At 40.3% G+C, this 26,184-nt stretch overlaps 1 protein-coding gene across 1 annotated transcript in view; it reads left to right on the forward strand.

The window, feature by feature from the left end:
- The window catches only part of TSPAN13 (tetraspanin 13), a 36,978-nt gene continuing 11,261 nt past the window's right edge, over positions 468–26,184 (forward strand). Inside the window, exons 1-2 of the mRNA XM_021063408.1 lie at positions 468–997; positions 25,940–26,107. Coding sequence (XP_020919067.1) covers positions 935–997; positions 25,940–26,107 — 231 coding nt within the window. The 5' untranslated portion in view covers positions 468–934. The remainder of the gene's footprint in view (positions 998–25,939; positions 26,108–26,184) is intronic.

Genomic DNA, 26,184 nt, shown 5'->3' on the forward strand with positions numbered 1-26,184 from the left:
AAGAACTTTTTTTTTTTTTTTTTTTTGTAGTGGGCACCATGAAATATTTATTGGCTTAGCTTAGTGCCTGGAACACAGTAGGTACTCAAAAACTGTTAGATATGTTAATACTTGCCGATATTTACCAAGTCCTTACTCTGTGCCAGGTGCTGTGCAAAAAGGGGTTGACATACCATTAATATTCCGATTTACAGATGAGGAATCTGAGGCTACATGACACATTTCTACAGTAGACATTGAAAGTGCTAATGAATTGACTGAGGTGGAGACCGTATAATTTTATTTTTCTCACTTATTCTCTCTTTTAAATCTTTCACATGTATTCATTTATTGCTTGCTTGCTTCCTTCCTTCCTTCACAAGGTCAGGTGCTTAATTTTAAGATCTCGTTCAAAATGGTGCCACGTCACCCGCTGGGGCCAAGAATCGAGAGGTGCTGTCATCTTTCTCCTTGCCAGCGTGGATTTCGGTGGAGCGCCGCCCATTTCTCCTCACCTGCTCCCCAGGAAACAAGCAAGGTCGCAGTCACACATTCTAGCCTCGGGCACCCTCCCCCACCGCCTCCGCCCCTTCCCTCTCTCCCAGGGGCCGCTCCGCCCCTCCCGGATCCAAGCTAGCTGAGCGCATTTATTTGCATATTTCTACCTTTGTTCCCCGCCGGCGGCCAATCAGTGCGCGGGGCGAGGCGGGGGTGCTGGGCGAGGCTCAGGCTCCGGCTCCAGCTGCTGTGGCCGCAGGTCTCGGAGCGGGTCGGAGTCGCCGCGGGCGCGTAGCACACTGCAACCCCTACCCAAGCCCCGGTCTCCCCACCAGTGTCCCCGCTGCTGCCTCGCCTCGGCCAGGCCCCAAAGGCAAGGACAAAGAGGCTGTCCGGAGGCTCAGCCGGAGCCAGATTTTACCTGTAGAGGAGCCTGCCGGGAACCACAGGCTACAAGATGGTTTGCGGGGGCTTCGCTTGTTCCAAGAACTGCCTGTGTGCGCTGAACCTACTCTACACGGTGAGTATCCCAAGCCCATACCTCCTTGCCTGGGGGTTTGGCACCTGCTTGTGTGGTCTTTGGCTTCCCTGTCTGGCCAGCGACTCTCTCACTTCATCCTGCACCCCCTTCCCGTCTTCCCACGCTCTGAGCGCCCTCGGCCTCGCCATCACTCCCTGCCAGGGACCGGGAGCCGGCGATTGTCGCAGTCTCTTCCTCTCATTGTGAAGCCGCCGTCTTTCTGGCTCACTGGCCGCGTCTCAGCCACATTGCTCTTCCCCAGCCACATTGCTCTTCCCCAACCCCCTCGCCCACCGCCTTGTTTTTCAGTCTTTTGACCAGACCTCCCCATACGTATCCCTTCTGAAACTCGCTTTTGGCTTTCCAAAGCCATCTGAGGCGCATTCGGAGGCGGGGGAGCCGCCTCGGATTTGAGGACAGTTTTGGAAAAATATCTTGATCTGAAACTGACAAGGCGGTCATATGGATGGTTTTCGTTTTAAGCTGTATGTGCGCCTGTGATTTTAATTGGGGCCACCCAGTAGGTTCTCAGGATATCCGCAGCTTCCGAAGTTTGTTTCGTGCTTACATAAAGGAATGTCTTTTTTGGAGAATAGCGGGCGCGGGGGTGGGGGTGGGGCGAAGGGGAGTTGTGCTCATACCTGATGATTTTTCCATGCGTTTCCTTTTTTATCAATATCCAAACTCCATTTTAAGCGAAATTCTCCAGTAAATAAGCGAGCCTCCACCCAAGTTTCCTTCCCTGCCAATTGGGCTTTTTAGTTTTAACCCTGCAGTCTACCTTTGTGATTTTTGAGGGGCAATTCTGGGTGAACGGGAGGATGGGAGAGTAGGTTGACGTTTATGGATTGCCTGTCACGTCCCAGGTTATACGCATAATTTCGTTACTTTTTCTAAAGTCATTCGAGGCAAGGGTCTTGTCTAAATTTTATAATAACAGACCAAAAAGGGTTTTAGTAAGTTTACATAGCTGGTAGTTGGGGAGTCAGGAGCGGAACCCAGGCGGTAGGATCCAGATCTTTCCACAGGCTTCTTTACCAGGTGCAAGAAACTTAGCTTCTGTCATCATCTCTCCATCAGTCTTGCCCCCTTCTATAAATACACCTGCCGTTTTGCAGCACCCACCCTGAAAACAAACCCAGCTCCTCTGCATTAGCAAAGAGCTAGGCCATCTGTGCAAGCTTAGGTTACATCCTTGAATTGGGGAGCCTGCCTTGTGGTCAGCAACAGGAGAGAGAGGCTGGGTCATTTTACAATTACTGTTCCTTTGTATGTGAACATAATTGCAAAGCTTTGAAAACAAGACCTAAACCGGAATAAAGTATGTTTTTCTGGCTCGTTCATAGGAATCTAATCGACATGTCACTAATGATAGACTTGAGAAAAATTCTACAATTCTTGGTGATTCATCTTCATGTAATTAGAGATCCATGTCGAGTTTCAGATCAGAATCCACCTTTGTCTCACTTGAAGCATGCCTATCACCTTGATGATTTATTAAGTAACTGGTGACCAGTTCTCCAGGCATTTTCTTCTGTTAGCATGAATGGCCTGCTTAGAACTTCACATTCCCCATTTTATGCTCTGACTTCTGCCACCACCCCCACCCCACATGATTTAGTCACCTGTTTGCTCGACATTTTACCTTGTAGTATCTGCTGACACACAGTAGAATGTCTCCTTTGCGTACTTATTTGACTGAGGGGGATCTACATAGATGAATATGTCCAAAGGCAAGTTATTTTTAAATCTAGTTCTTTTGCTTTCAAGATATGCCATTTTTAGTTGTATTTAGGTGTATCAGGAAAGCAAGGAGAAAGGTGATTTTGAAGGAACATATTGAGACTTTTATATCCTAAATTACTGACCTTCATAGTGTATTGATTTAAATAGCTATGTGGTAAAACTTAATTGAAAATTCATGGGACTATACAGATGATTAGCCCTTTTAAATCTTAGGCTTTTTGGAAAAAGGAACTATGTTAAAATGAATTCATGTCTACTGCTTATACATTGTGAACAAGCTTAAATGACTTGACTAGTTTAAACTGGAAATGAATGAAACGTCAGTGCTGAACCAGGTCTTAAATGGATGATGAAAATGTGCCATTACTATTATTTAGATTCTGTATCTTCCCTGGTCTCACCTCAGCATTTTAAGATGTGAAGTGGTTGGGGGCAGGTTAAACACTTGGGAGACATTTCTTTAAGTCTGAATAGGAAGACCCTTTAGAGGTTCCAATCCCACCTGGGTCACTGCCTCTGAAATATGCTCAAAGGCATGGGATTGGATCTGATATCATAACTAGAATTGCATATGGGAGTGGCAGGTGTAAAGGCATGGCCTGCTGTTATCGCTCTCATGTTGAAGTGTTTTCTTGAGGCATTTAGGATTTGACCAGCCTAACTGTCTACATGCTCAGGTGGCCTGCTAATGATCTTGAGATAAGAACAGAATTTGTGACGATTCTAGAAAGCATGTCATTAAAATAGATTGGATGGAACATCCCTCAAACTTGTCATGGACTTTTGATCACTAGCCAAAGGTGTGGCTGAATTTTGTTGTTGTTTGTGTGTTGGTTGTTTTAATTAATAGAATCCCTAGTTCTGAACAACTCTAAATTAGTGCAGTGAATATCAACAGTTTATAGATAAGGAAGGAGAGGGAGAAGCTATGATCTCTCCATGTCCCTTCATGGTGTTAGAAGAAAGAGAATGACTTGCTCTACAACTTCCTACATTATGTCTCTTCACTTGACACATACTTGTATGTGTATGGTTCATATAGCCATGAACCAAACTGGGCTTTAAAATCAATATGCCTGGAATTTCCATCATGGCTAACAAACCTAACTAGTATTCATGAGGACATGGGTTTGATCCCTGGCCTCACTCAGCAGGTTATCTCATTGCCATGAGTTGTGCAGACGTGGCTCAGGTCCTGCATAGCTGTGGCTGTGGCATAGGCCGGCAGCTACAGCTCCGATTTGACCCCTAGCCTGGGAACTTCCGTATGCCATGGGTGTGGCCCTAAAAGGAAAAAAAAAAACCAAAATTAAAATGCCTTATGAAGCTTCTTTTTCATTAGCCATCTTCTCTATATATGATCTCAAGAGCTTAATTCAATCAGTGAACACTTGCCTACTGTGTGCATTCTGCTGAGAACTGTGGGAAATAATAAACACATGTGAAGGTAAATAAATACCTACTCTGAAGACAGGATCTGGTTGAGATTTAGGGAGTGGGAAAATTCATGCTATACAAGGGAAGGACTGACTTTAAGTGCCATCAAATTTAGGCACCTTCTCCAACTCTGTGGGTTGGAGAAGGTATGATTGAATGGGGGAAAGGTAGAAGTAGCTAAGGTCTTTTTGACACTGTTCAGGATATAAATACAAGCAAAAACTGCTTGAGGTAAATGGTCGATTTTGTTTTTAATAGTTTATTTTAAAATAATTTTGAAAAGATTTTGACAAAAAGTGAAAAATAACTTAAAAAGTCATTCCTAGTGATTTGTGGGGGATTTTAGGAAGTATGAAATAAATGTTTTATTAAAATATGTAAATATTTTGAAGATTTAAAGTATATTTTGTGCTTTTTAAGCAGAGAAGAAAAGAACTTCTGGGAATTGCACAGCTATTTTTATATATGTGTGTATGAATAGTTTTAATTAAGAATCTAAGGAACAAAAAATAACTTGTGGTCTAAAAATGAGAGGGGTAATATCAGAAGTTTTATTTCTTATTCTATAATTCTTTGAAAATCTAGGTATGTTTCCTTTTTTTTTTTTTTTGGCATTATTGTTTTCTGTACCTTTGGTTGCTTTGAGAAAAAAACTCCATGCATCACAAATTATACTGATTGTGGCCTAGAGATTAAGGATCCAGCATTGTCACTGCTGTGGTGCAGGTTTGATCCCTGGCCTGGAAACTTCCACATGCCATGGGCACGGTCAAAAAAAAAATTTTTTTTTATGCTGATTTACATTTCTTCTAAGGCATATATTTATTTGCTTTTTAGGTATCTCTGAAATTGAAATTGTCATTAAAATAGGTTAAAAAAAAAGATTAGGGAGTTCCCGTCGTGGCGCAGTGGTTAACGAATCCGACTAGGAACCATGAGGTTACGGGTTCGGTCCCTGCCCTTGCTCAGTGGGTTAACGATCCAGCGTTGCCATGAGCTGTGGTGTAGGTTGCAGACGCGGCTCGGATCCTGCATTGCTGTGGCTCTGGCGTAGGCCGGTGGCTACAGCTCCGATTAGACCCCTAGCCTGGGAACTTCCATATGCCGCGGGAGCGGCCCAAGAAATAGCAACAACAACAACAACAAAAGACAAAAAGACAAAAGACCAAAAAAAAAAAAAAAGATTAGAAAATGTGTCTATATAGTCTATAGAGAGAAAAAGAATTGAATTCAGAAAGAAAACCTAAGTTTGAATACCAGTTTTACAATTTGCTTGGAATTTAACCTTGGGCAAATGTCTCCATCTGAGCTTCAGGTTTTTTTTTTTTTGTTTGTTTGTTTTAATGTGTAAACTGGTGATGATATTTTTCCTTCTTCTCTCAAGGGGTTGTTAGAATAAAATGAGAGAATGCAGATAAATGCTTTGCATCCGTTACAGGAAAAAAAAAAAGTTGTTACAGCTTTGTTGAAAAAGTTGAATTGTTTTACATTTCTGAATTACAAACTGTTGGTTAAATGAAAAAGTTTTCAAGCTATTGGAATTTTCAATGCTTCCAGGCTGGTGTTAACCTAAGCAGGCCCTAAGGAGGTAAGAGTTCATACCCTCGAAATAGTAATGTTAATCTTTCAGTTGTAAGAAAAAAGTGACTGAGCTGTGAGTATAAATTTGTGAGTATAAATTTGGAGTGATTTACCTGTACATTTTTTGGAGTACAATTCAGGTCAGTATAGTGCAGGAAAACTATAATTTTGTTAAGTTTCCACTCCACGATAAATAAAAAACAGTAGTAATTCAGCCAAAGAAAAATTACTTACCTGTTATTGCTTTCAAAGTACTGTATTTGCCATTTTTCAAAATTCTCATTCATCATTTTTCAAACTATTCTTATTTAATATTTTATTTTATTGTTTTTGTCTTTTTTTTTTTTTTAGGGCTGCACCTGCAGCATATGGAGGTTCCCAGTCTAGGGGTCAGATCTGAGCTGTAGCCCCTGGCCTACACCACAACCGTAGCAATGTGGGATCTGAGCCGAGGCTTTGACCTACACACCACAGCTCAGGCAACGCCAGATCCTTAACCCACTGAGCGAGGCCAGGGATTGAACCCTTGTCCTCATGGATATTAGTTGTGGTTCCCACTGAGCCACGATGGGAACTCCTTATTTAATATTTTAATGTGTGGTCAGGTTTATGTTATTTCTCTCAGCTTTTGTTCAGACTACTCAGTGAATTTAAAATATTTAAGTGGTTGCTGAATATTTAGTTGCATTTTGAATTTAAAAATGATTCTCTATTTACAGAACCTGGAATTTTCACATGATGCTGTTGAGCTGATATTTATAGTAGGCCTTTGTGCCAAATATATTTGTGAAATTTTCCAAGTTTTGAATTTAAAACAGAGTAACAAAAATGTGCCATTGATGTCATTTCTCACTTGAAATGAGGTTATTGACTTTCACAAAGTTTAACAGCATAATTAAGAGGCTTTTACAAAGAAAATTTATTTTGGGAATAATTATATTTCAGCCTATATTTGAAAAGTGAGATTCGAATGTCTTAGCAGGTTGAATTAACATAAAGTTTTATTTATTTATTTATTTATTTTTATTATTTTTTTGTCTTTCTGCCATTTCTTGGGCCACTCCCACGGCATATGGAGGTTCCCAGGCTAGGGGTCTAATCAGAGCTGTAGCCACCAGCCTATGCCAGAGCCACAGCAATGCCAGATCCAAGCCGCATCTGCAACCTACACCACTGCTAACGGCAACGCCAGATCCTTAACCCACTGAGCAAGGCCAGGGATCGAACCCGCAACCTCATGGTTCCTAGTTGGATTTGTTAACCACTGAGCCACGACAGAAACTCCTACATACAGTTTTAGATTATTTAAAAGTAGGCCACCGTCACTTAAACTACACAGAATTACTAGTGGACGGGCTAGTTTTAGTTCCTTTTCCTTATCATGTTTCACCTGAGTTGATCCTCCACATTTTCTTATCACTGTGAAATGAATAGTTCAGACCCATTTGTATGTAATAATGGGTGAAAACTCTCAGAGCATAAACCCAAATTCCTTAGCATGTCAGCCAAGATCTTTCACCATCTGCTCCTCCCATTGCATCTCTTTATATATTTCAGCCCCAGAGGATTCCCAAGATACTTTGCCCTTTGTTGCCTGTCTTTGCAGATCTTCTGCTCTTGGCCTCTTGACTTAGAATACCTTGCTTGGTCTTTGCAAAGTTCCTCAAATAAAACCTCCTGTTTCTTTAGTCATAAGGAATTAGTTCCTTAAATTTTCTCTTGGGAATCTTAATGCTTGAGTGTCACTGTAGATGAATTCAATCAGGATTCACGGAGGGGGGGAGGCATATGATTTTAAAATAAAGCAAAACAAAACAAAAATCCCTTTTGCAAAGCTTCCTAGATAATTCTAAATTACTTGTCAGGGTTGAGAACCAGTGTTGAGTGAGATTTTATTTTACTCTGCCTTTGCCATTAACCATACCAATGCTTCATATTGTAGATAGATTGTGTTTGCTTTCTCCAGCTAGACCATTCACCTTTTGTTAGCAGAGATCATAGCTTTCTCTTTGTTGTATCCTTTAGTTAGTAGCATTTTTTTTTTTTAAAGCACAGTGCTTATACTCTTTAAATACTTATTGAATTTGCAGAATTGGCTGCTCCCTTTTCGCCAGAAGTAAAATGTACCTAATGAAAACTTGCATAAACATGACAATTTGATCAAAATGAAATCTAGAAGATAGCCAAATGTTTTTAAAACATGGAAGTTAGCATTATTTTAAAAATAATAAATAGGAATTACTTCCATCTACTATAGAATCTGTTTCTTGAAATATTCTTTTTTTCTCCTACTGTTGGCCAGTCTTTTCTATATGTCTAGGTTTTCCCTTGAATAGATCAATTTCCCATAAAATTGTACTACAATCATAGTTGGCTAGGATTCTTTATATTATTAGTCTAATATGAATGTATTATAAGATGAACCCAAATAATATTTGTTTTATTCATTCCAATAATATTAATTGAGCATAAGTAGCAATGAGCAAAACCAACCAACATATCCTGCCTTCATGGATCGTACATTTTGGGGGAGGTTAGATGGTAAGCAAATAAGTAAATCATGTTAGAAGGTAAAATGCTGTGGAGAAAAATTGAGTAAGAACGATGAAGAGCAGTGGGGAGGGGAGGATCGGGGCATATTTCTATATATGGTGGTCCGGATTAGCCTGCTTGGGAAGATGATCATGGAGCAGAAGCTTGAAGGAGAGGCAGGACAGACATCTAGGGAAAGTGTTTCAGGTCAAGGCAGTAGCCATTGAAAAGATCCTGAAGGAGTGTTCCTGGTCTGTGCAAGGGACAACAGAGTGAGCAAGGGGTGGAGTGGTTGGAAATGAGTCAGAGAGTTTCTGGGGCCCAGATTGAAGGGCCTTGAGAGCACCGTCAGGACTTGAGCTTTTACGCCAAGGGAAATGGGGAGCCATTGGTGGCTTTGGGCCTGATACTTAGAAATTTGTCTGGCTCCTGCATTGAGGATAGATTATAGATGGCAACAGTAGAAGCATTGAGATCACATGTAAGGCTATTGCAGTAATTTATGCAAAGATGATGGCTGTTTAGACCAATATGATAGCAGGGGAAGTAAGAGAAATAGATTTTCTCAGTGTTTTGATGGTGGTGCCAACATAATTTCCTGATGGATGAGCATGGGATGTGAGAGAGACCTGTAGTAAATTATTTGTGATTATAGCCTCAGCAGCTGGCTGGCTGGATCTGCTATTAATAGGAATGGGGAAAGACTGGGGATGGAGCGGGCTTCAGGAGGAAAATAAGGGGCTCAGTATTTGATGTGATGCTGATCGGACACCTAAGTGAAGATGTCAGATTGCAGGCAGAATAGCAATGGGTGGGAATAGCTGGAGGTTTTAAGTTCAGGGAGCCATCGATGTAGAGATACATGTAGAATTGCTGCTGGATGAAATGAGCAAGTTAGTGAGGATGGCTGGAGAAGGGCAGTGGTTTGTGAAGTGAACCAAGGACATGCTTATGATAGCTGTTTTGGGAGACAATGAAGAGATAGCAGAGGAGCCTGAGAGGGAATGGCTGGTCAGGTAGGAGGAAAACCTGGTAGAGGTTTGTGTCTTAAAAGCCAAAGGCACATCATTTTAAGGAGGCAGAATTGAACATCTATGTCAAATGCTGCTAAATAAGATGAGGACTGAGATGTGATTCTGGAATTGATCCATGAAGAAGTCATTGGAAAAAGCAATTACCCTTTTATTTTGTCATATGATTGACTTTATGTCCCTAAGCAAAAAGGACCATGTCCCAGTCAACTTTTGCCTTCCTAAATGCCCAGCACAGCCTTGGTATATGGTTGATCTGTAGTTCATTGAATGAAGGAATCAGTGCAGTGCTCTTGTGCCCATTATGCCACTTCTTGTCTCCCAGAATTGCTGCAAAGAAGGAGGGGGTAGGGTGGGGTTGACACTTTGTTGGTAGCTGGGAATGTCATCTCAAACTAGTTACCCTTAGAAAATGGCAAGTCCCAAACCCTTCTGATTTTCCCTATATAATTTCTTCCCAGCAGGTAATATGTACTGTGTGTTTTGTGTCTTGTAAGTATAAAGCAATTTGCTGGGCACCAAGGAGAATATAGAGAAGAAAAATATGTGACAAAGGCACCTTAGCCTTCCTTGTGTCATTTGAGGAATGAAAATGAAACAAAGAACTGAGGTCTTGGCTTCAAGACTAAATGTCTGGATATTTAGCAATATCTAGATTATTTATAGAATTTTCAAATTTCTGTCCAGATGTTTGGCATTAGTGAAATGCTTGATTATTCCTGAATTGTTCTTCAGTTTTCCATAGACGAAGTTCAGAGGGAGAGTTCAGTGTTCAAGTGTAACTCCTCATCATGACTGTTGAAGCATGGAAAGGGAAGATAATGTGGGGTCTTTGTTTTTGGGTATCTCTGAAGGCTGTGATATATTTTGATGGTATAGTCCTTTTAAGTCTTATTACTGTGTTTTAAGTTTCTAATCCTCCGCTATTATTACAACTTTTCTCCTGCTTTAGTGGGACAAAACTTTTTTTTTTTTTCCGCTTTTTAGGGCCCCACCTGCTGCATATGGAGGTTCCCAGGCTAGGGGTTAAATCAGAGCTGTAGCTGCCGTCCTACACCACAGCCACAGCAACGCAGGATCTGAGCTGCATCTGCGACCTACACCACAGGTCACAGAAACGCCGGATCCTTAACCCACTGAATGAGGCCAGGGATCAAACCATATCCTCATGGATCCTAGTTGGGTTCCTTACCACTGAGCCACGAATAATTTAACTACAAAATCAAATCCAGCTTTTTCAAAGGTTTTGCATTCTTCTTTCATCCTCAGAGCAGTTCACTTACCCTGGTAGAATTTGGATGCTCAGAAAAATGTAGCTTTTCTAGAAATGATGCAAGTCTGTCTTTGCATCTTGTTTCTGGTTGTATAGACAAAGAATGATCTGGAACCCCCTTAGGCTGGATTTCTTTCCCCTAAATAAGCTTTTGCTTATACCTAAAGCATGACGAGTCAAATCATGAGCTCTTTCGTTCAGCAGTGTATTTTGAGTACCTCTTCTGCTCCAGGTACTTAGCCAGGTGCCAGGAAAATCAGATCAACATGTGCTTTGATTGTATAGCACTCAAAGTGGAGAGGACTCATTAGAAGAATTCAAAGTATGACTGGAGTTGGGAATAGTGGCTAATGAATTACCTCCAGAGGTAATCCAGGCCCTTCACATTCTTGGATTTGGCAGCCTGGGATTTGGACTTTATTCTTAGATTAGAAACAAAAGATAGCCATCCTGGAAATGACCTGATTTCACTGACTTAAAATAAAAGACCATCAAAGACCACCATGTGACGAATAGAGTCCAGATGCAGGTAAAAGAAACCAAGCTACTGCTGCTCAAAAATAGTAAGTGTTATATTTTCATGTAGCATCTACAAGTAGGTAGTCTAGAGCTGGTGCACAATTTAAGCATGTTTCCAAGGTCCCAGTTTCCGTCTGTTTTCTGTGACTTCCTTGTCATCCAGTTACATCTGCAGCTCTAGGCATTTTGATTTGTTCCAGGCTGAAGGAAAGATGTTGCTGTAATAAAATGCTTTTCCTTGTAAAACTCTGTGTGTTTTGGAACAGTTTTATTGAGATATTCATGACATATAATAAGCTGCACATATTTAAAATGTAAATTTAATAAAATTTTGACACAGCCACCTGTGAACCCTTATCACATTCAAGCCCTTGAACATATCTTCACACCCCCACCCCCTGCCAAAGTTCTTACTCTCCTTTGTAATTCCTCCCTCTTGCCACACAACCTCTGCCCCCAATCTGCAGGCAATCACAGACTTCTCAGCAGTAAAGGTGAGGCGAGTTTGGTAGAAGGGTCTTCGCAGGAGACAGATGGCCTAGGATATTTCTCTGGTTCATGGATTCCTGTTTGTTTTGTCCTTAGAGTAAAAAGGTTGAAGGAGGTCTTTTAGGCTAAAAGGGAGTGCTTGTTTTTTTTTTTTGTTTGTTTGTGTTTGTTTTTGACAAGGTGCTGGATTGAGAGTTAGTCTAGATGGGGAAGGTGGTCACAGTGGTGAAGGTAGAGTCCCTGCTAATTTGCGAGTATTTAAAAATTGATGATAAAGACTTGCAAGGTGAAGCTTGTATTAACCAGAATTCTTTCTAAGTTATAAATGAACTTAAAAGAACATGTTGGTGCAATAGCACAAACTCTTAAAAGGATGTAATTGGGAGAGTCGGTAATTGACAAAATATGGCTGGATCAAGGGGCTCAGAAAAGGTCAGAACTCTCTTGTTCCTTCTACCCACTTCTCAGCCCAGCTTACCTCTGGGTAGATTCTTTTTTTTTTCGCTATTTCTTTGGGCCGCTTCTGCGGCATGTGGAGGTTCCCAGGCTAGGGGTCCAATCGGAGCTATAGCCGCCGGCCTATGCCAGAGCCACAGCAACTCAGGATCTGAGCTGCCTCTGCAACCTACACCACAGCTCACGGCAACGCCAGATCGTTAACCCACTGAGCAAGGGCAGGGACCGAACCCGCAACCTCATGGTTCCTAGTCGGATTCGTCAACCACTGCGCCACGACGGGAACTCCAGGGTAGATTCTTTTTGAGGCTGGAACTTTGCATGTGCAAAATGGTCACTAGCAGAATCAGTTTCTCTCTTTTTTTGGCTGCACCCTTGGCATGCAGAAGTTCCTGGGCCAGGGATTGAATCCATACCATGGCAGGGACAATGCTGGATCCTTAATCCACTGAGCCACCAAAGAACTTCCAGAATCAGTTTTAATTGTCCTTATAGCTTGCTGTACCAGAGGAACCCCTCCCCCCTTTTTTCTTTTAATATTCCTACAATTTGACCCTCTTGGTTTATGGACCCAATCCATGGACCAATGACTGTAGATAAGAGGATGAGCAACTGTGATTGCTGCTAATAGTGTTTAGAAGGGGCCAGTGAGACATTATAATAACAGTTTTATACGAAATGTATGGGAATTCCTGTCGTGGCGCAGTGGTTAACGAATCCAACTAGGAACCATGAGGTTGAGTGTTCGGTCCCTGCCCTTGCTCAGTGGATTAACGATCCAGCGTTGCTGTGAGCTGTGGTGTAGGTTGCAGACGCAGCTCGGATCCCACGTTGCTGTGGCTCTGGCGTAGGCCAGCAGCTACAGCTCCATTCGACTCCTAGCCTGGGAACCTCCATATGCCACGGGAGCGGACCAATAAATAGCAAGAAGACAAAAAAAAAAAAAAAAAGAAAAAGAAATGTATGTGCTGGCTTATAAAAACACCATGTGTCCCCTACGGAGATCATTCTTTCTCTGAGGAGGAATTTGTCGTGTTTTTCTATTCCTAAGTCTAGAATGTTCTAGCAACTCCTCCATCATTTGAAAGGCTTACAGTAGTGATTTAATGCTTCAACACTTACTTAGGCTAGATTATAAAGAACATCATGGGAGTTCCCAGTGTGGCTCTGCAGTAATGACCCTGACTAGTATCCCTGAAGACACGGGGTTTGATCCATGGCCTTGCTCAGTGGGCTAAGGATCTGGCATTGCAAGAGTGTGGTGTAGGTCACAGATGTGGCTTGGATCCCATTTTTGCTGTGGCTGTGGCGACCCTTAGCCTGGGAACTTCATATGCCATGGGTGCGACCCTAAAAAAAAAAAAAAAAAAAGAACATCATGCAGAAGCATATTTTTTGGCATTGTATGTATCAATCCAGGAAGTGCATAAATAATGTTTATTAAACAATTTTATTTGCTAGAATTATCTCAAAGATAAAGACTTCATCCTGAGAAACATTTCTTGCTCCCCCACTCCAGGCAATGCCCTATGTGCTTGTGTATGAATGTAGGTGTGTGACAAGTTTTCTAGGCTGGGTAAAAGGAAAAAGCACAAAATGAATAAACACGGATTTTGTAGTTGACTAACAGGAAGGTCATGTGAGTGAGGGCCTTATTTATACATGACTATGTAACTGCCAGGTTTCCTAGGGCTTAAGTCACAGAATTGCAAATCAAACTCCCGTCAATCTGACTACAAAGCAGGAACTGTAATTTCTTATGCATTATAATATTGCCTCTCATTGTTAAAAATTACTTAACTATGGTGCTAGGCATGGCGAGATCATCCTGCAGGGAGAAAGAAATGCACCAGACAGAAAGTTTGCCACACTTCTGCCTCTGTCATTGGGCATGTCATTTTGCTACTGTGATTTATCACCTATAAAGTGAAGGGGTGAGGTCAAGACCACTGGTCAGTAGCTTGGTGCTACAGGCGCTCTCCATCACCATCCATCCGTGTGCACAGCAGTTGTTTTGCAACCACCTCCTTTATTAAGGATTTGCCTGGGGAAACCTGCCAGTTGCAGACGCTTTTCTAATCTTGCTTTGGTGTGCCTTTTCATTTAACTTTTGTCCTCTCTCTTTTGAAAGCTCTTTTTGTATGTTCACTTTTCTTTGTTTTAAAGAGAGAACAGGAAAGGTCAGAGCTTCCTGCTCATAATAAACATCGCTATCAACAAGTTAACAGATCCATACTTTGTTTTTATCAGCATTCTGCCTCCCAAAGGAAGGAAACTATTTGTCATAGGTCTAAATTTACTTTCTATCACAATTGGTCTCATAAGGAAACTGTTGTTATTAAACAAAAGATTCTTGAGGCTCCTTTGTCTACCAAGTTCTAATGACAAACAGGATTTTTAATTATACAGTTAGAATTAATTCTATGGGACTCAATAATTTTTATATCACTGGTTTTGGAAGACCATTCTCTTCAGGATTACAAACATCATAACATGCAATTACCACTACTCAGAAATAAATTGCTTTATTATTATCGTTCAAATGTTCCTTCTTAGTAAGTTAAGAAACACTGATAATCATATCTCAGTGGAGGCATGTCATGAACCTTTAGGCGTTATTTCTAATTGAAAGTTAATTATGAGTAATAGGGGGATTTTTGATACAGTGTGTTAGAAATAGCAGTCACACACAAGAAATCATTTATGTTCTTTTCTTTTTTTTCTTTTTTTGTTAAAAATACCTAAACCTATTTTTGGGGGTTATCAGAAAATTGAGTCACTTAAATACATTCATGCTTTGACAGTTTCCCTGTTATGGTAATAAGTGGAAAATTTGTTTTGGAGTGGACAGTTAAATCCTCTTCTGTTCCATGTTACAGATGAGAATGTGTATTTGTGTGTGTGCATGTAGGAGTTGGCTACCAGAAGGGGATGACAAGAGGGTAGGTCATTGTTTACATGGAGTCTGATCCAGCGTGACAGATCTAGAACTTTGCTTTCTGTTATCAACACATCATGGTTATTCAACAGATTATTGCCTCCTGCCTTCAGGTTTATTACACCTTCATTTGAAAGCCCTCCATTTTCCTAAACGGGAATTAGAAATTATTGAAGAGAATGTGGGCAGTACCTGGAGATGCCCAGATGGGAACTAATATGAAATATTTGAGAGACAAATGAGAATATCTTAATATAAGTGGTTGTGTTTGGGACTAGTGGGAACAAAGGCTGAATGAGGAAAGTTAAACCAATTTACAGAGGAAAGTAGGGCAGAAGAATTTAGTATTGGTGGTCTGGTAAGAAAGGGACTATTAAATTTTCAGGCTACTTTTTTTTTGGCCGTATCCATGGCATGTGGAATTTCTGGGGCCCGGCATGGAACTGGGCTACAGTGGTGGCAATGCTGGAGTCTTAACCTGTTGAGCCACCAGGAAACTCCTTCAGGCTACTTTTAACTATGAAATGTTTAATATGCAGAGAAAACATTATGGTATACTCTTGTGAGTGCAATAGCCTGACTTCATAAATGCTGGTGTTTTGCCATGTGTCTCCCTCTTTAAGAGGTTAAAAGGCATAGTACAGCTAAAGGCCACACTCCATCACCTTTCCTCACCCCCACCCCAAAGTACTCACTGTCCTAAAATCAACATATGTCATTTCCAGGCATATATATCTATATATCTGTATCTATATCTATATATATAATCCGTTATCTGGCATCTATATATATATGCCAATTTGATCTGTTAATCAACCACAAAGAATATATAGTGTTTTTGTGTTTGCAAATTCATGTAAATGGTTTATTTTATCAGTATTTATATAGTTTGTTTCATTTTTGTGTTTGGAATTTATAGATTTAATAGCAATAGATCACTTGTAGTCTACTGTGTGGTCCCTACCAGAGTTTGTGAATTCCTCAGTCATGGTATTTGAAATTGTTTTCTGTTTTATTTTTTACTATTACAAAAACGGCTGCAGCAAAATCCTGATATATGTATGTCTGGTTGGGGACATGGGTATTTTTCTCAGACATTAACCTAGAAGCAGAATTGCTGCTTTAGTAAGAGATGCATATCTCTTTTTTAGGTGCTGCCAAATTGTTCTGTAAAGTGGCTTAATTTTTGCCAATCTAGTGAATGTGAGATTTGCTATGAAGTTCACTAATGAATACCTCATTGTTCTAATTTTTGTTTTTCTGATGTGTAAGGAGATTTAACATCTTTCATGTGTTTATTGGCCTTTTGGATTCTTCTTTGTGAACTACCTTTCATTCCCTTTGACTTTTTTTTTTTTTTTTTTTTTTTTGGCCTCATCCAAGGCATGCAGAAGTTCTGGGGCCAGGGATCGAACCTGTGTCACAGCAGCAGCCCAAGCCGTAGCAGTGACAACACTGGATCCTAAACCTGCTGAGCCACCAGGAACTCCACCTTTGACCACTTCTTAGTGTGCTTTTTTGTCCTTTTAAATTGATTTGTATATGTTTCCAACACCTATAGCTATCTTCCCCTAGGCATATCCTACATGTCTGCTGTTTTTTTTATTATATAGAATTTAATAGTCTTAATGTGAGATGTAATGTGGTGGGCAAGAATATGGACTCTGCAGTCAGCCTGGATTCATATCCCAGTTCTATTGTTTCCTTACTGTGAAACTTTGGAAAAGTTTAACATTTCTGTGCACAACTTCCCTGTCTAGAAAATGGAGGCAACAGTACTACCTACTTCTTAGGGTTGTTGTGAAGAGTAAGTTAATAAATGTAAAACACTTTGGACATTTCCTTGCATATAGTAAATACCATATTAGTATTATGCATGCTCTTTGGGGGGCTCATTTGAGAAATTTTTCTTTAACCATGAAGTCAAAACATTTTTTTATCCCCAAAGTTTAAGTTTTCCTTTTTTTGTTTAGGTTTTAAATCTATGGGGTAGGGTAAGGATTACTACTATTGTTTTTCAAAATGTGAAAATACTATTATTCTTCACAATGAAAGAGCTATTAATTTAAAGACTATTCTTTCCCTACTAATTTAGGATTCCATGTCTCTTCAAGCCTACACTGTTGGCTTGTTTAGTTACTTGGTTTTGATTACCAAAGCATTACAATAAATTATGATGTTTGGATTATTTTTAACTTTAGTTCTTTCAGTATTGTTTATATATTTAATTTTACTAATTAAAAAAAAAATACCTGAAAGATGTAGTCAGGCTCAGGCTTTGCAGAGTATGGTGAAAAACAATAACAAAGACAGAACTTGGGACATTTAAATATAATCACTGACGAAAGTTGATTTGCCACTAGGAGCATCTTTCTCTTTTTGGCTGCACCTGTGCTGTAAAGAAATTCCTGGGCCTGGGATCAAACCTGCAGCACAGCAGTGACAACACTGGATGGAGTATTCCTTATGTATGGCAGCTGGTAACAGCATTGCTGGGCTGAGAATAAGTGCGGCAGACACAGGCTTTTCTTCTTTGTCTTCTTAAAAATGTTCCTAGCTTTTTGATGACATTTATTCTTCCATATAACTTAATGGATCATTGCATAAATTTTCAGTCAAAATCCTACGGAGACTTTAACTAGGAATACATTGAATTTGTAGGCTAGATTGGAGGTGAATTGGTATTTCATTCTAATGAATATTCCCAGCATGAACATGATATAGCTCATCATTTAATTTAGGTGTATATTTTTTTTATTTTTTTTTGGTCTTTTTGCTATTTCTTGGGCCACTCCCACGGCATATGGAGGTTCCCAGGCTAGGGGTCGAATCGGAGCTGTAGCCACTGGCCTACGCCAGAGCCACAGCAACACGGGATCCGAGCCACGTCTGCAACCTACACCACAGCTCACGGCAACGCCGGATCGTTAACCCACTGAGCAAGGGCAGGACCGAACCCACAACCTCATGGTTCCTAGTCGGATTCGTTAACCCCTGTGCCACGACGGGAACTCCTTTTTTATGTTTTTGAAATCATTTCAGTTTTCTCCATGGAGTTCTTGTAATACTTCTATTAGATTTATCTATATGTACCTTGTATTTGGGGGGGGGGGCTCTATTACAAATGGCATTTAAAGAAATATATTAAAAAATAGGGGGAGTTGCCGTCGTGGCGCAGGGGTTAACGAATCCGACTAGGAACCATGAGGTTGCGGTTTCGAACCCTGCCCTTGCTCAGTGGGTTAAGGATTCGGCCATGAGCTGTTGTGGTGTTGGTTGCAGACGTGGCTCGGATCCCGCGTTGCTGTGGCTCTGGCATAGGCTGGCGGCTACAGCTCCGATTCGACCCCTAGCCTGGGACCCTCCATATGCCTCGGGAGCGGCCCAAGAAATAGCAAAAAGACAAAAAAATAAATAAATAAATAAAAATAAATAAAATTTTAAAAAAATTAAAAAAAAATAGGGGTTGCATCAGCATGCTGTTGATTTTTGTACATTGATCTAATTTCTAGCAACTTTTCTGGTTTTTACAAATTTAATAATATTCACAGTCTCTTGGATTTCCTGTGTAGAGAATCCCCTTCATTTGAGTGATGACCACTGTTTTCCCCTCATCTTTGTTCCATGTTCACTTTTGTGCAATGATTTAAGACCCCCACTCCAGTGCTCAATACAGGTGGTGAGAGATGGCACCCTTGTCTTATTACTGAATTTCGAAGGAAAGGTTTTTCTGGTTTTATCATTTAGAATGATTTTTTTTGTAGGTTTTTTTTTAGTTTTGTTTTGTTTTTAAAAGTATTCCTGAAGTAAGTTGATATCTGCCATGCAATAAAGTGATTCAGTTGTATGTATACATAGATCCATTCTTTTTCAGATTCTCTTCCCATATTGATTTGAGGTTTTTTTTTTTGGTCGTGCCCATGGCATGCAGAAGTTCCTGGGTCAGGGATTGAACCTGCACTACAAAAACAACCCGAGCTGCTGCAGTGCCCATGCTGGATCCTTAACCTGATGCACTGCCTGGGAAATCCCGTTTGGGGTTTTTGATAACTGTTCTTATTAGTTAAGGAAATTTGGGGGCATTTACTCTTGTTCTTTTTCTTAGAAATGATTTTGCTGAAGGACCTGTCAATTTTTTATTTTTTAATGAAGGTTTATTTATTCTTCCTATTATATATTTCACTTCTCTGCTTTCTTTGGATTTGTTCTGTTTGGCTCTTTTTCATGTCTGTATTTTACAATAGGGTTTTGTTTTACCCATATGGTTTTTATTCTCTGATCTTTTCAGTCCCTTTAAACACAGTAATTCTAGTCTCATTGAGTTAGGCCTGTTACTTCAAGTTCTTGGGCACTCTAATCCTTTTCCTGTGTCTGTTACATCTCTCTCATGTAGATTTTTTTTCTTGGGTGTTCTGTGATTTTTGAATAACAAAGTTTGTGTTTTTTTTCTTTGGGAATGGTGTGAGGGCTGGGCTTCACAAGGATCCCTCCTGAGTCATTTTGAGTTTGCTTCCTTGCCTTTCCTTCCCTATATGCCATCACTGCTTGAGATCAGCTTTTATTTGAAATGCTGGGCTTGGAGATTCCAGAATGCCTGGGTAGTGTACGTTTAGACTCCAAACATAGGCTTGGGGTTTCTTTTTCTTGTAGATTTTAAAGAGACTAAAGACATCTTTGCTGTCTTCCTGGGTGTAGTGTTGTTTTCCATGACCTTTTACACTGAAAATACATCTTTCTGGAGGTTTAGATATGCCAGGGTCTTAGTTCCACTTCTCACTTCTGTCTGGTTTAAAACCCAAGTCCCTCCCCATTAGGGACTGTTTTGATCTGGGAATTTGTTCCCATCCTTATGTCCCCACAGCACCATTTGTATGCTTGCCATTTTGACTTTCATTTCTGCTTTCTTTTCTGGCCTGTAGGAGTTTCCCTTCGTTTTTCTGTGCTCAGCTCTGTATTTAAAAAAAAATGTTAAATCTTTCTCAGTAGTTTAAAGTATGTGTAACAGGAAGGATTCTGTGGTAACTCAGCTGCCCACGTTCCCAGAACACTATGGTATGACGAAAAGTACTCACTTCTCAAAGGTGTACATCCTAATCCTTAGAACCTGTGAATATGTGACCTTACGTAGCAGAAGGGACTTTGAAGATGTGATTAAATTAAGCATCTTGAGATGGGGGGATAATTCTGGATTACCTGGGGGAGCCTCTTGTAATTACAAAGGTTCTTAGAAGAGGCATGTAGGTGACTTATACTCAGAAAGTGATATACTTAGGGAAGCAGGTTGCAGTCTGAGAAATTTGGAGATAGAACAATGCTGGTTGTGAAGATGAAGGAAGGGGCTATGCAGGTCAAAGAGTCTAAGTGACTTCTAGAAGGTGGAAAAGGCAAAGAAATGGATTCTTCCCTAGAGCGTCCAGAAGGAGTGAAGTCTTAGTGACACCACTAGCTTATCTTAGTAAGACCTGTGTTGGACTTCTGACCTCTAGCATTTCATTGCTGTGGTCAACAATAGGAAACTGATAGAGCCTCTCTAGCGTTTTTGGAGAGGTTCTAGTACTAGTAATGGAGATAGAGTAAAACTGTATTAGAGACAATGATTGAACTTGGTGACGAATACTCTTGATAGAGAAAGATGTAGAAATGTTGCCTTTTTTTGTCCCCTACCTAGAAAAAAAATCAGAGCGGGGGATTCGTGAATGTGCTAGATAATGTTTTCAATAACAAAACTGTGCCTCATCTAAGACCCAGAACTCCTTATAGAAGTGATAAAGTGCTCCACCCCTTTTACTTGTAGACCTTATTTTTCAAAAGGGAACAGATTGTCATTATTAGCAAGTCTGTAAACTGGGTAGCTGAGAGAGTTTTCTCATTTTGCTGAAAGGCTACTGTTGTAAATAAAGGAATTGGGACAGTTTCTGTTGTGGCTCAGTGGGTTAAGAATCTGACTAGTATCCATGAGGATGAGGGTTCAATCCCTGGCCTCACTCAGTGGGTTAAGGATCTGGTGTATAGGTCACAGATGTGGCTCAAATCTGGTGTTGCTGTGGCTGTGGCATAGGCTTGCAGCTGCAGCTCCAATTTGACTCCTAGCCTGGGAACTTACATATTGTCGTGGGTGTGGCCCTTAAAAAAAAAAAAAAGATTTGGTTTGGGAGCCAGAGAGAGTCTGCTGACAGGCAGGTACATAGTAGGAGTACATCGGTAGTTAAATATCAGGCAGCTTTCTGTAACAGATGTTCCTGACTTGTTCAGCTCCGGATGTGTGAATTGTTTGGGGTGTGCTATGCAGGCTGCTGTAAAAAATTTATCACAAATACGCTGGCTGACAAACAACAGAAATTTATCCTAACAGTTCAGGAGACCACAATTTCTAAATCAAGTTGCTGACAGGATTGCACTCTCTCTGAAGGCCTCAGGGAAGGACCTGTTCCTTGCCCCTTTGCCTCTTCTATCTTGTGGTGGCTGCCAGTGTTCCTTGGCTTGTGGTCTCATCAACCTCTGCTTAGGTTTTACATTATCTCCTCTCTGTCTCTCTGATCTTCTGCTGCCTCTCTCTTAAAACAATGCTTGCGATGACATTTAGAGACGACTTGATAATCCAGGATGACCTTGTCCTTTTTAGACACTTCATTTAGTCATATCTTCTGCCATCTGATAAAATACTCATTCTTGTACTATATATGGTAAAAAGCAGTTAAGGTCGATTTTTCAATCTGCTATTTGCTCTTTTATGGTTTCTTTGCAGTCTTTGATTTAGTCTGTTTATCCATATATTTTTTTTTTAAACTGAAGTTTAGTTGATTTACCATCTTGTGTTAGGTTCAGGTGGACAGCAAAGTAATTCAGTTACACATATTACACACCCACACATGCACACATGTATATATGTATTGGTTATTTTATATATAGTAGTGTGTATATAGTAATCCCAACTCCTAATTTATCCCCCCCCTTATCCCCTTTAGTAACCATAAGTTTGTTTTCTCTGTGAGTCTACTTCTGTTTTGTAAGTAAGTTAATTTGAATCATTTTTTTTTTTAGATTCCACAATTAAGTGATATAATATGATATCTATTTTTCTCTAACTTACTTCACTTAGTATGATAATCTCTGGGTCCACCCATGTTGCTGCAAATATTTGGATTTTTTTTTTTTAATCATTCTCTTCTCTGCCCTACTTGGTGAAAATCTCTAATGTAGCAATGATTTGTCCTATTGTAATGTTTCATTCTCTTCTACTCTGAGTTCTAGAACAAAGGTCAGCGAGTTACAGCCCATGGGCCATATCCACCCCACTGTCTGTTATTGTATAACTGGACAACTAAGAATGCTCTCACATTTTTAAGTGGTTGAAAAAAGATCAAGGGAAGGATGTTTTGTTCCACAGGAAAATTACATGAATTTAAATTTCATTATCTGTAAATGAAGTAATATTGGGACATGGCCCTGCTTATTCATTTATGTATTATCTGTTGCTGCTTTTGTGTTATAATTGAATAGTTGTGGCAGAGCGCATGTGCTCCATAAAGCCAAATGGTGACTATTGAGCCCTTTCCAGAGAAAGTTTGCCAAGCTTTATTTTAGTAGGAATATCTTGTCTCTGGCTTCTGGTGTATAGTGGGCACCAGCCATTTGTTGATGAATATTTTGTGGTAAGAATTTCCTTAATATTGTTAAAGAGTGGGTATGATTCCCAAAAGGATTCTTTAAAACTATGGCTTAGAAGAATTTTATATATCATATTATTCATCATTCTGATCTTTTTTACCCTAACACTAAATAAAGAAATACAGAGTAGGAGTTCCCGTCATGGCGCAGTGGTTAACGAATCCGACTAGGAACCATGAGGTTGCGGGTTCGGTCCCTGCCCTTGCTCAGTGGGTTAACGATCTGGTGTTGCCGAGAGCTGTGGTGTAGGTTGCAGACGTGGCTCGGATCCCGTGTTGCTGTGGCTCTGGCATAGGCTGGCGGCTACAGCTCCGATTCGACCCCTAGCCTGGGAACCTCCATATGCCTTGGGAGTGGCCCAAAGAAATAGCAAAAAGACAAAAAAAAAAAAAAAAAAAAAAAAAAAGAAGAAGAAATACAGAGTAGAAGTTCCCATTGTGGTTCAGCAGGTTAAGGACCTGATGCAGTCTCTCTGTGAGGATTCAGGTTCGATCCCTGGCTACACTCAGAGGGTTAAGGATCTGGTGTTGCCACAAGCTGAGACATAGGTCGCAGGTGCAGCTTGGATCCTGTGTTGCTGTGTCTGTGGTGTAGGCTGGCAGCTGCAGCTTCAATTTGACCCCTATTTCTGGGAATGTCCATATGTCATGGGTGAGGCCTTAAAAAGGAAAAAAAGAAAAGAAAAAAGAAAAGAAATACAAAGTAAATGTCCTGTACCTGAATTTAAGTAAATTAGGAAGTAGGCATCACACCCAGGATCTGAAGTTCACAAGTGTTGGTTAATATTAGCTGCCACCTTGACTGGGCTCTGATGCTAATATGTTTGTTCAAACATTAGCTTAGATGTTGCCGTGAACGTGTATTTTAGTTGTAACTAACATTTACACTGAATTGACCTGAAGTAATTGTGGGCCTTATCTACAATATGAAATATGAAAGCATTCAGAACAAAGATTAGGCTTCCTAAGAAAGAAGGAATTCTGTTTCAGGACTGCATCATGGAAATTCTGCCAGAATTTCCAACCTGTCATTTTGCTCTACCTATTTTGGACTTGGTAGCCCCTACGATTACATAAGCCAGTTGCTTAAAGTAAATCTCTTTCTCATTCTCTTTTACTGTATATCCTATTGGTTCTCTTTCTCTGGAGAACCCTGACTGATGGAGCAGGTTACTCTGCCGTGTTTAAAATGTGAACCATCTTTGGTGTTTGGCCCCACAGTGCGGTTAAGGATGCTCAGCATCACCTTCTCCATGCACCTTCTCCCTCTCCTTCATACCTCCTTTGAGCTCCCACCTTTTACACCTCATGAAAGGAATTGTGTTATATTTGGATACAGCGAAGCCAAAAATAAGCTCCCTTGTGACGGAAAGAGGACTTTTTCTTAATCCAAGATAGTTTGAAGTTGTGAGAAGACTGTGAGATGATAATGAGAAAGATAGAAAAGGACCTGCTGAAAAGAGACAATTGAGGAAATGAGAAGAACTCATGTCTGGGTGGCAATATTTGTGAGAAGTTTTTCCTCTTCTTCTCCCTCTGAAAACAAAAGTGTGTACCAACGAGGTGGAGAACACTGAGTCTGAATAATTGCATAGCTTGGTCCTGTCATGCTATGGATCATTTCTTTCATTCTCAAGTTTTGCTGCTTTGTAGTAAAAGGATAGAAAAACACAAACAGCTGCTGTATCTGTTAGTGTTTAGCCATTTTACTTATATATCTACATGTGTAAGAAATTTCAGAATACCAATTCATTTTAAATTTGTGTCTGATCAACTGTGACTACATGTATAAAAATTACACATTTAAGTACAGGTCCATTTGAATGAGTGAAGATTAATTTCATACTTCAGAATTTATTAGGCTTTGAAGTGGTACTAGGAAGTACACTTTATATACTACGATTCTTCCCTACAAGATATTCAACTTGCTCCAGGAAATGGTTGGCTCTCGAGTGACTTGAAGATACACTCTCTTTTCTGTTTCACATCCTTCACCCCAACCCCTGCCACATACCTGTTTAAATTCTATCTTCTATCAGTTAATTATAATCTTTATGTGGCCTGCAATTTAAGTGCTATTTTAAAGAAGTAGTTGTAACCTGGAGTTTTACAGGTAACGACCAATTGAAGCATGTATTTGACTTCTTCACTTAGTTTTGTTTTATTTATTTATTTATTTTTAAAATTTTTAATTTTTTTTTGTCTTTTTGCCTTTTCTAGGGCTGCTCCTGTGGCATATGGAGGTTCCTAGCCTAGGGGTCTAAACGGAGCTGTAGCCACCAGCCTATGCCAGAGCCACAGCAACGCGGGATCCGAGCCACATCTGCGACCTACACCACAGCTCATGGCAACGCTGGATCCTTAACCCACTGAGCAAGGCCAGGGATCAAACCCGCAACCTCATGGTTCCTAGTTGGATTCGTTAACCACTGCACCACGACGGGAACTCCAGTTTTGTTTTATAAGAGTATAAATTAAATGATTGGAATATAAAATAATTTCTTTTTGCTGAAAATGCCATTTTTCGTCTACATAGTTAAAATCTCTTACACTCTTTTCATCCTAAAAGCTTTAATAATCTCTCTATTTGCATTCTAGTAGGTAGGTAATGATACCTAGAGTGATCATTTCAGCAGCACTGCTGTGGGAAATTTTTGATGGTTCCCAAGGGCCAGGTTCTGTGATAGATTCTGGGGGTACAGAAGGGTGAAAAGAAGGGGTCTTTACTCTTAAGTTGCTCACAGAATCCTAGGAGAGAGAGGCTTCAAAACAGTGTTAATGTGATGAAAAGAACAATAGAAACATATTCAAAGAACAGAGATTGCCCAGAAAATGGAGAGATGAGTTAGTTTGCTGGAGACTAGGTAGGCACCACAGAGAAGGTGACAGTCATGGGCTTTGAAGGAAAGAAGTTATTCTACGCGAAGAAACCGATATGTTGGACAGAGTCTCACATATACTATTATTTCAAAGGTTTAAGTAGTAATTATTCGGGCTTGGTAAACCACATGACCTGTAAGCTCCATGTAATTTTATAGACTATTGTTAGTTTTTTAAAAAGCATGGCCAAGGATTAATATAACTTGTTCAACCAGGTCTCTCTAATGAAATCGTGTTATGTGTTCCAGTGTTTAGTATTACCGATCATTTGTAAGATTCTATAAAGCAGGTGCCTGAAAAATGTTTTTGATATTAATAGGTAAATTAATGTTTTTCCCCTCTTCTCCCTGCCCCTCCCCACCCCCTTCACTGCCCTTTGTGGTTGTTTTGCAGTTGGTTAGTTTGTTGCTAATTGGAATTGCTGCCTGGGGCATTGGCTTTGGGCTGATTTCCAGTCTCCGAGTGGTCGGCGTGGTCATCGCAGTGGGAATCTTCTTGTTCCTGATCGCATTAGTGGGGCTGATCGGAGCCGTAAAACACCATCAAGTGTTGCTTTTCTTTGTATCCTTTTTAAAAAGTGGGATTTTTTTTTTTTTAAGTCTAGTCGTGTTTGTTCTTAGCTTACTGAGTACTCTTGA

The sequence above is a fragment of the Sus scrofa genome, chromosome 9 (assembly GCF_000003025.6).
Source record: "Sus scrofa isolate TJ Tabasco breed Duroc chromosome 9, Sscrofa11.1, whole genome shotgun sequence".
Taxonomy (NCBI): domain Eukaryota; kingdom Metazoa; phylum Chordata; class Mammalia; order Artiodactyla; family Suidae; genus Sus; species Sus scrofa.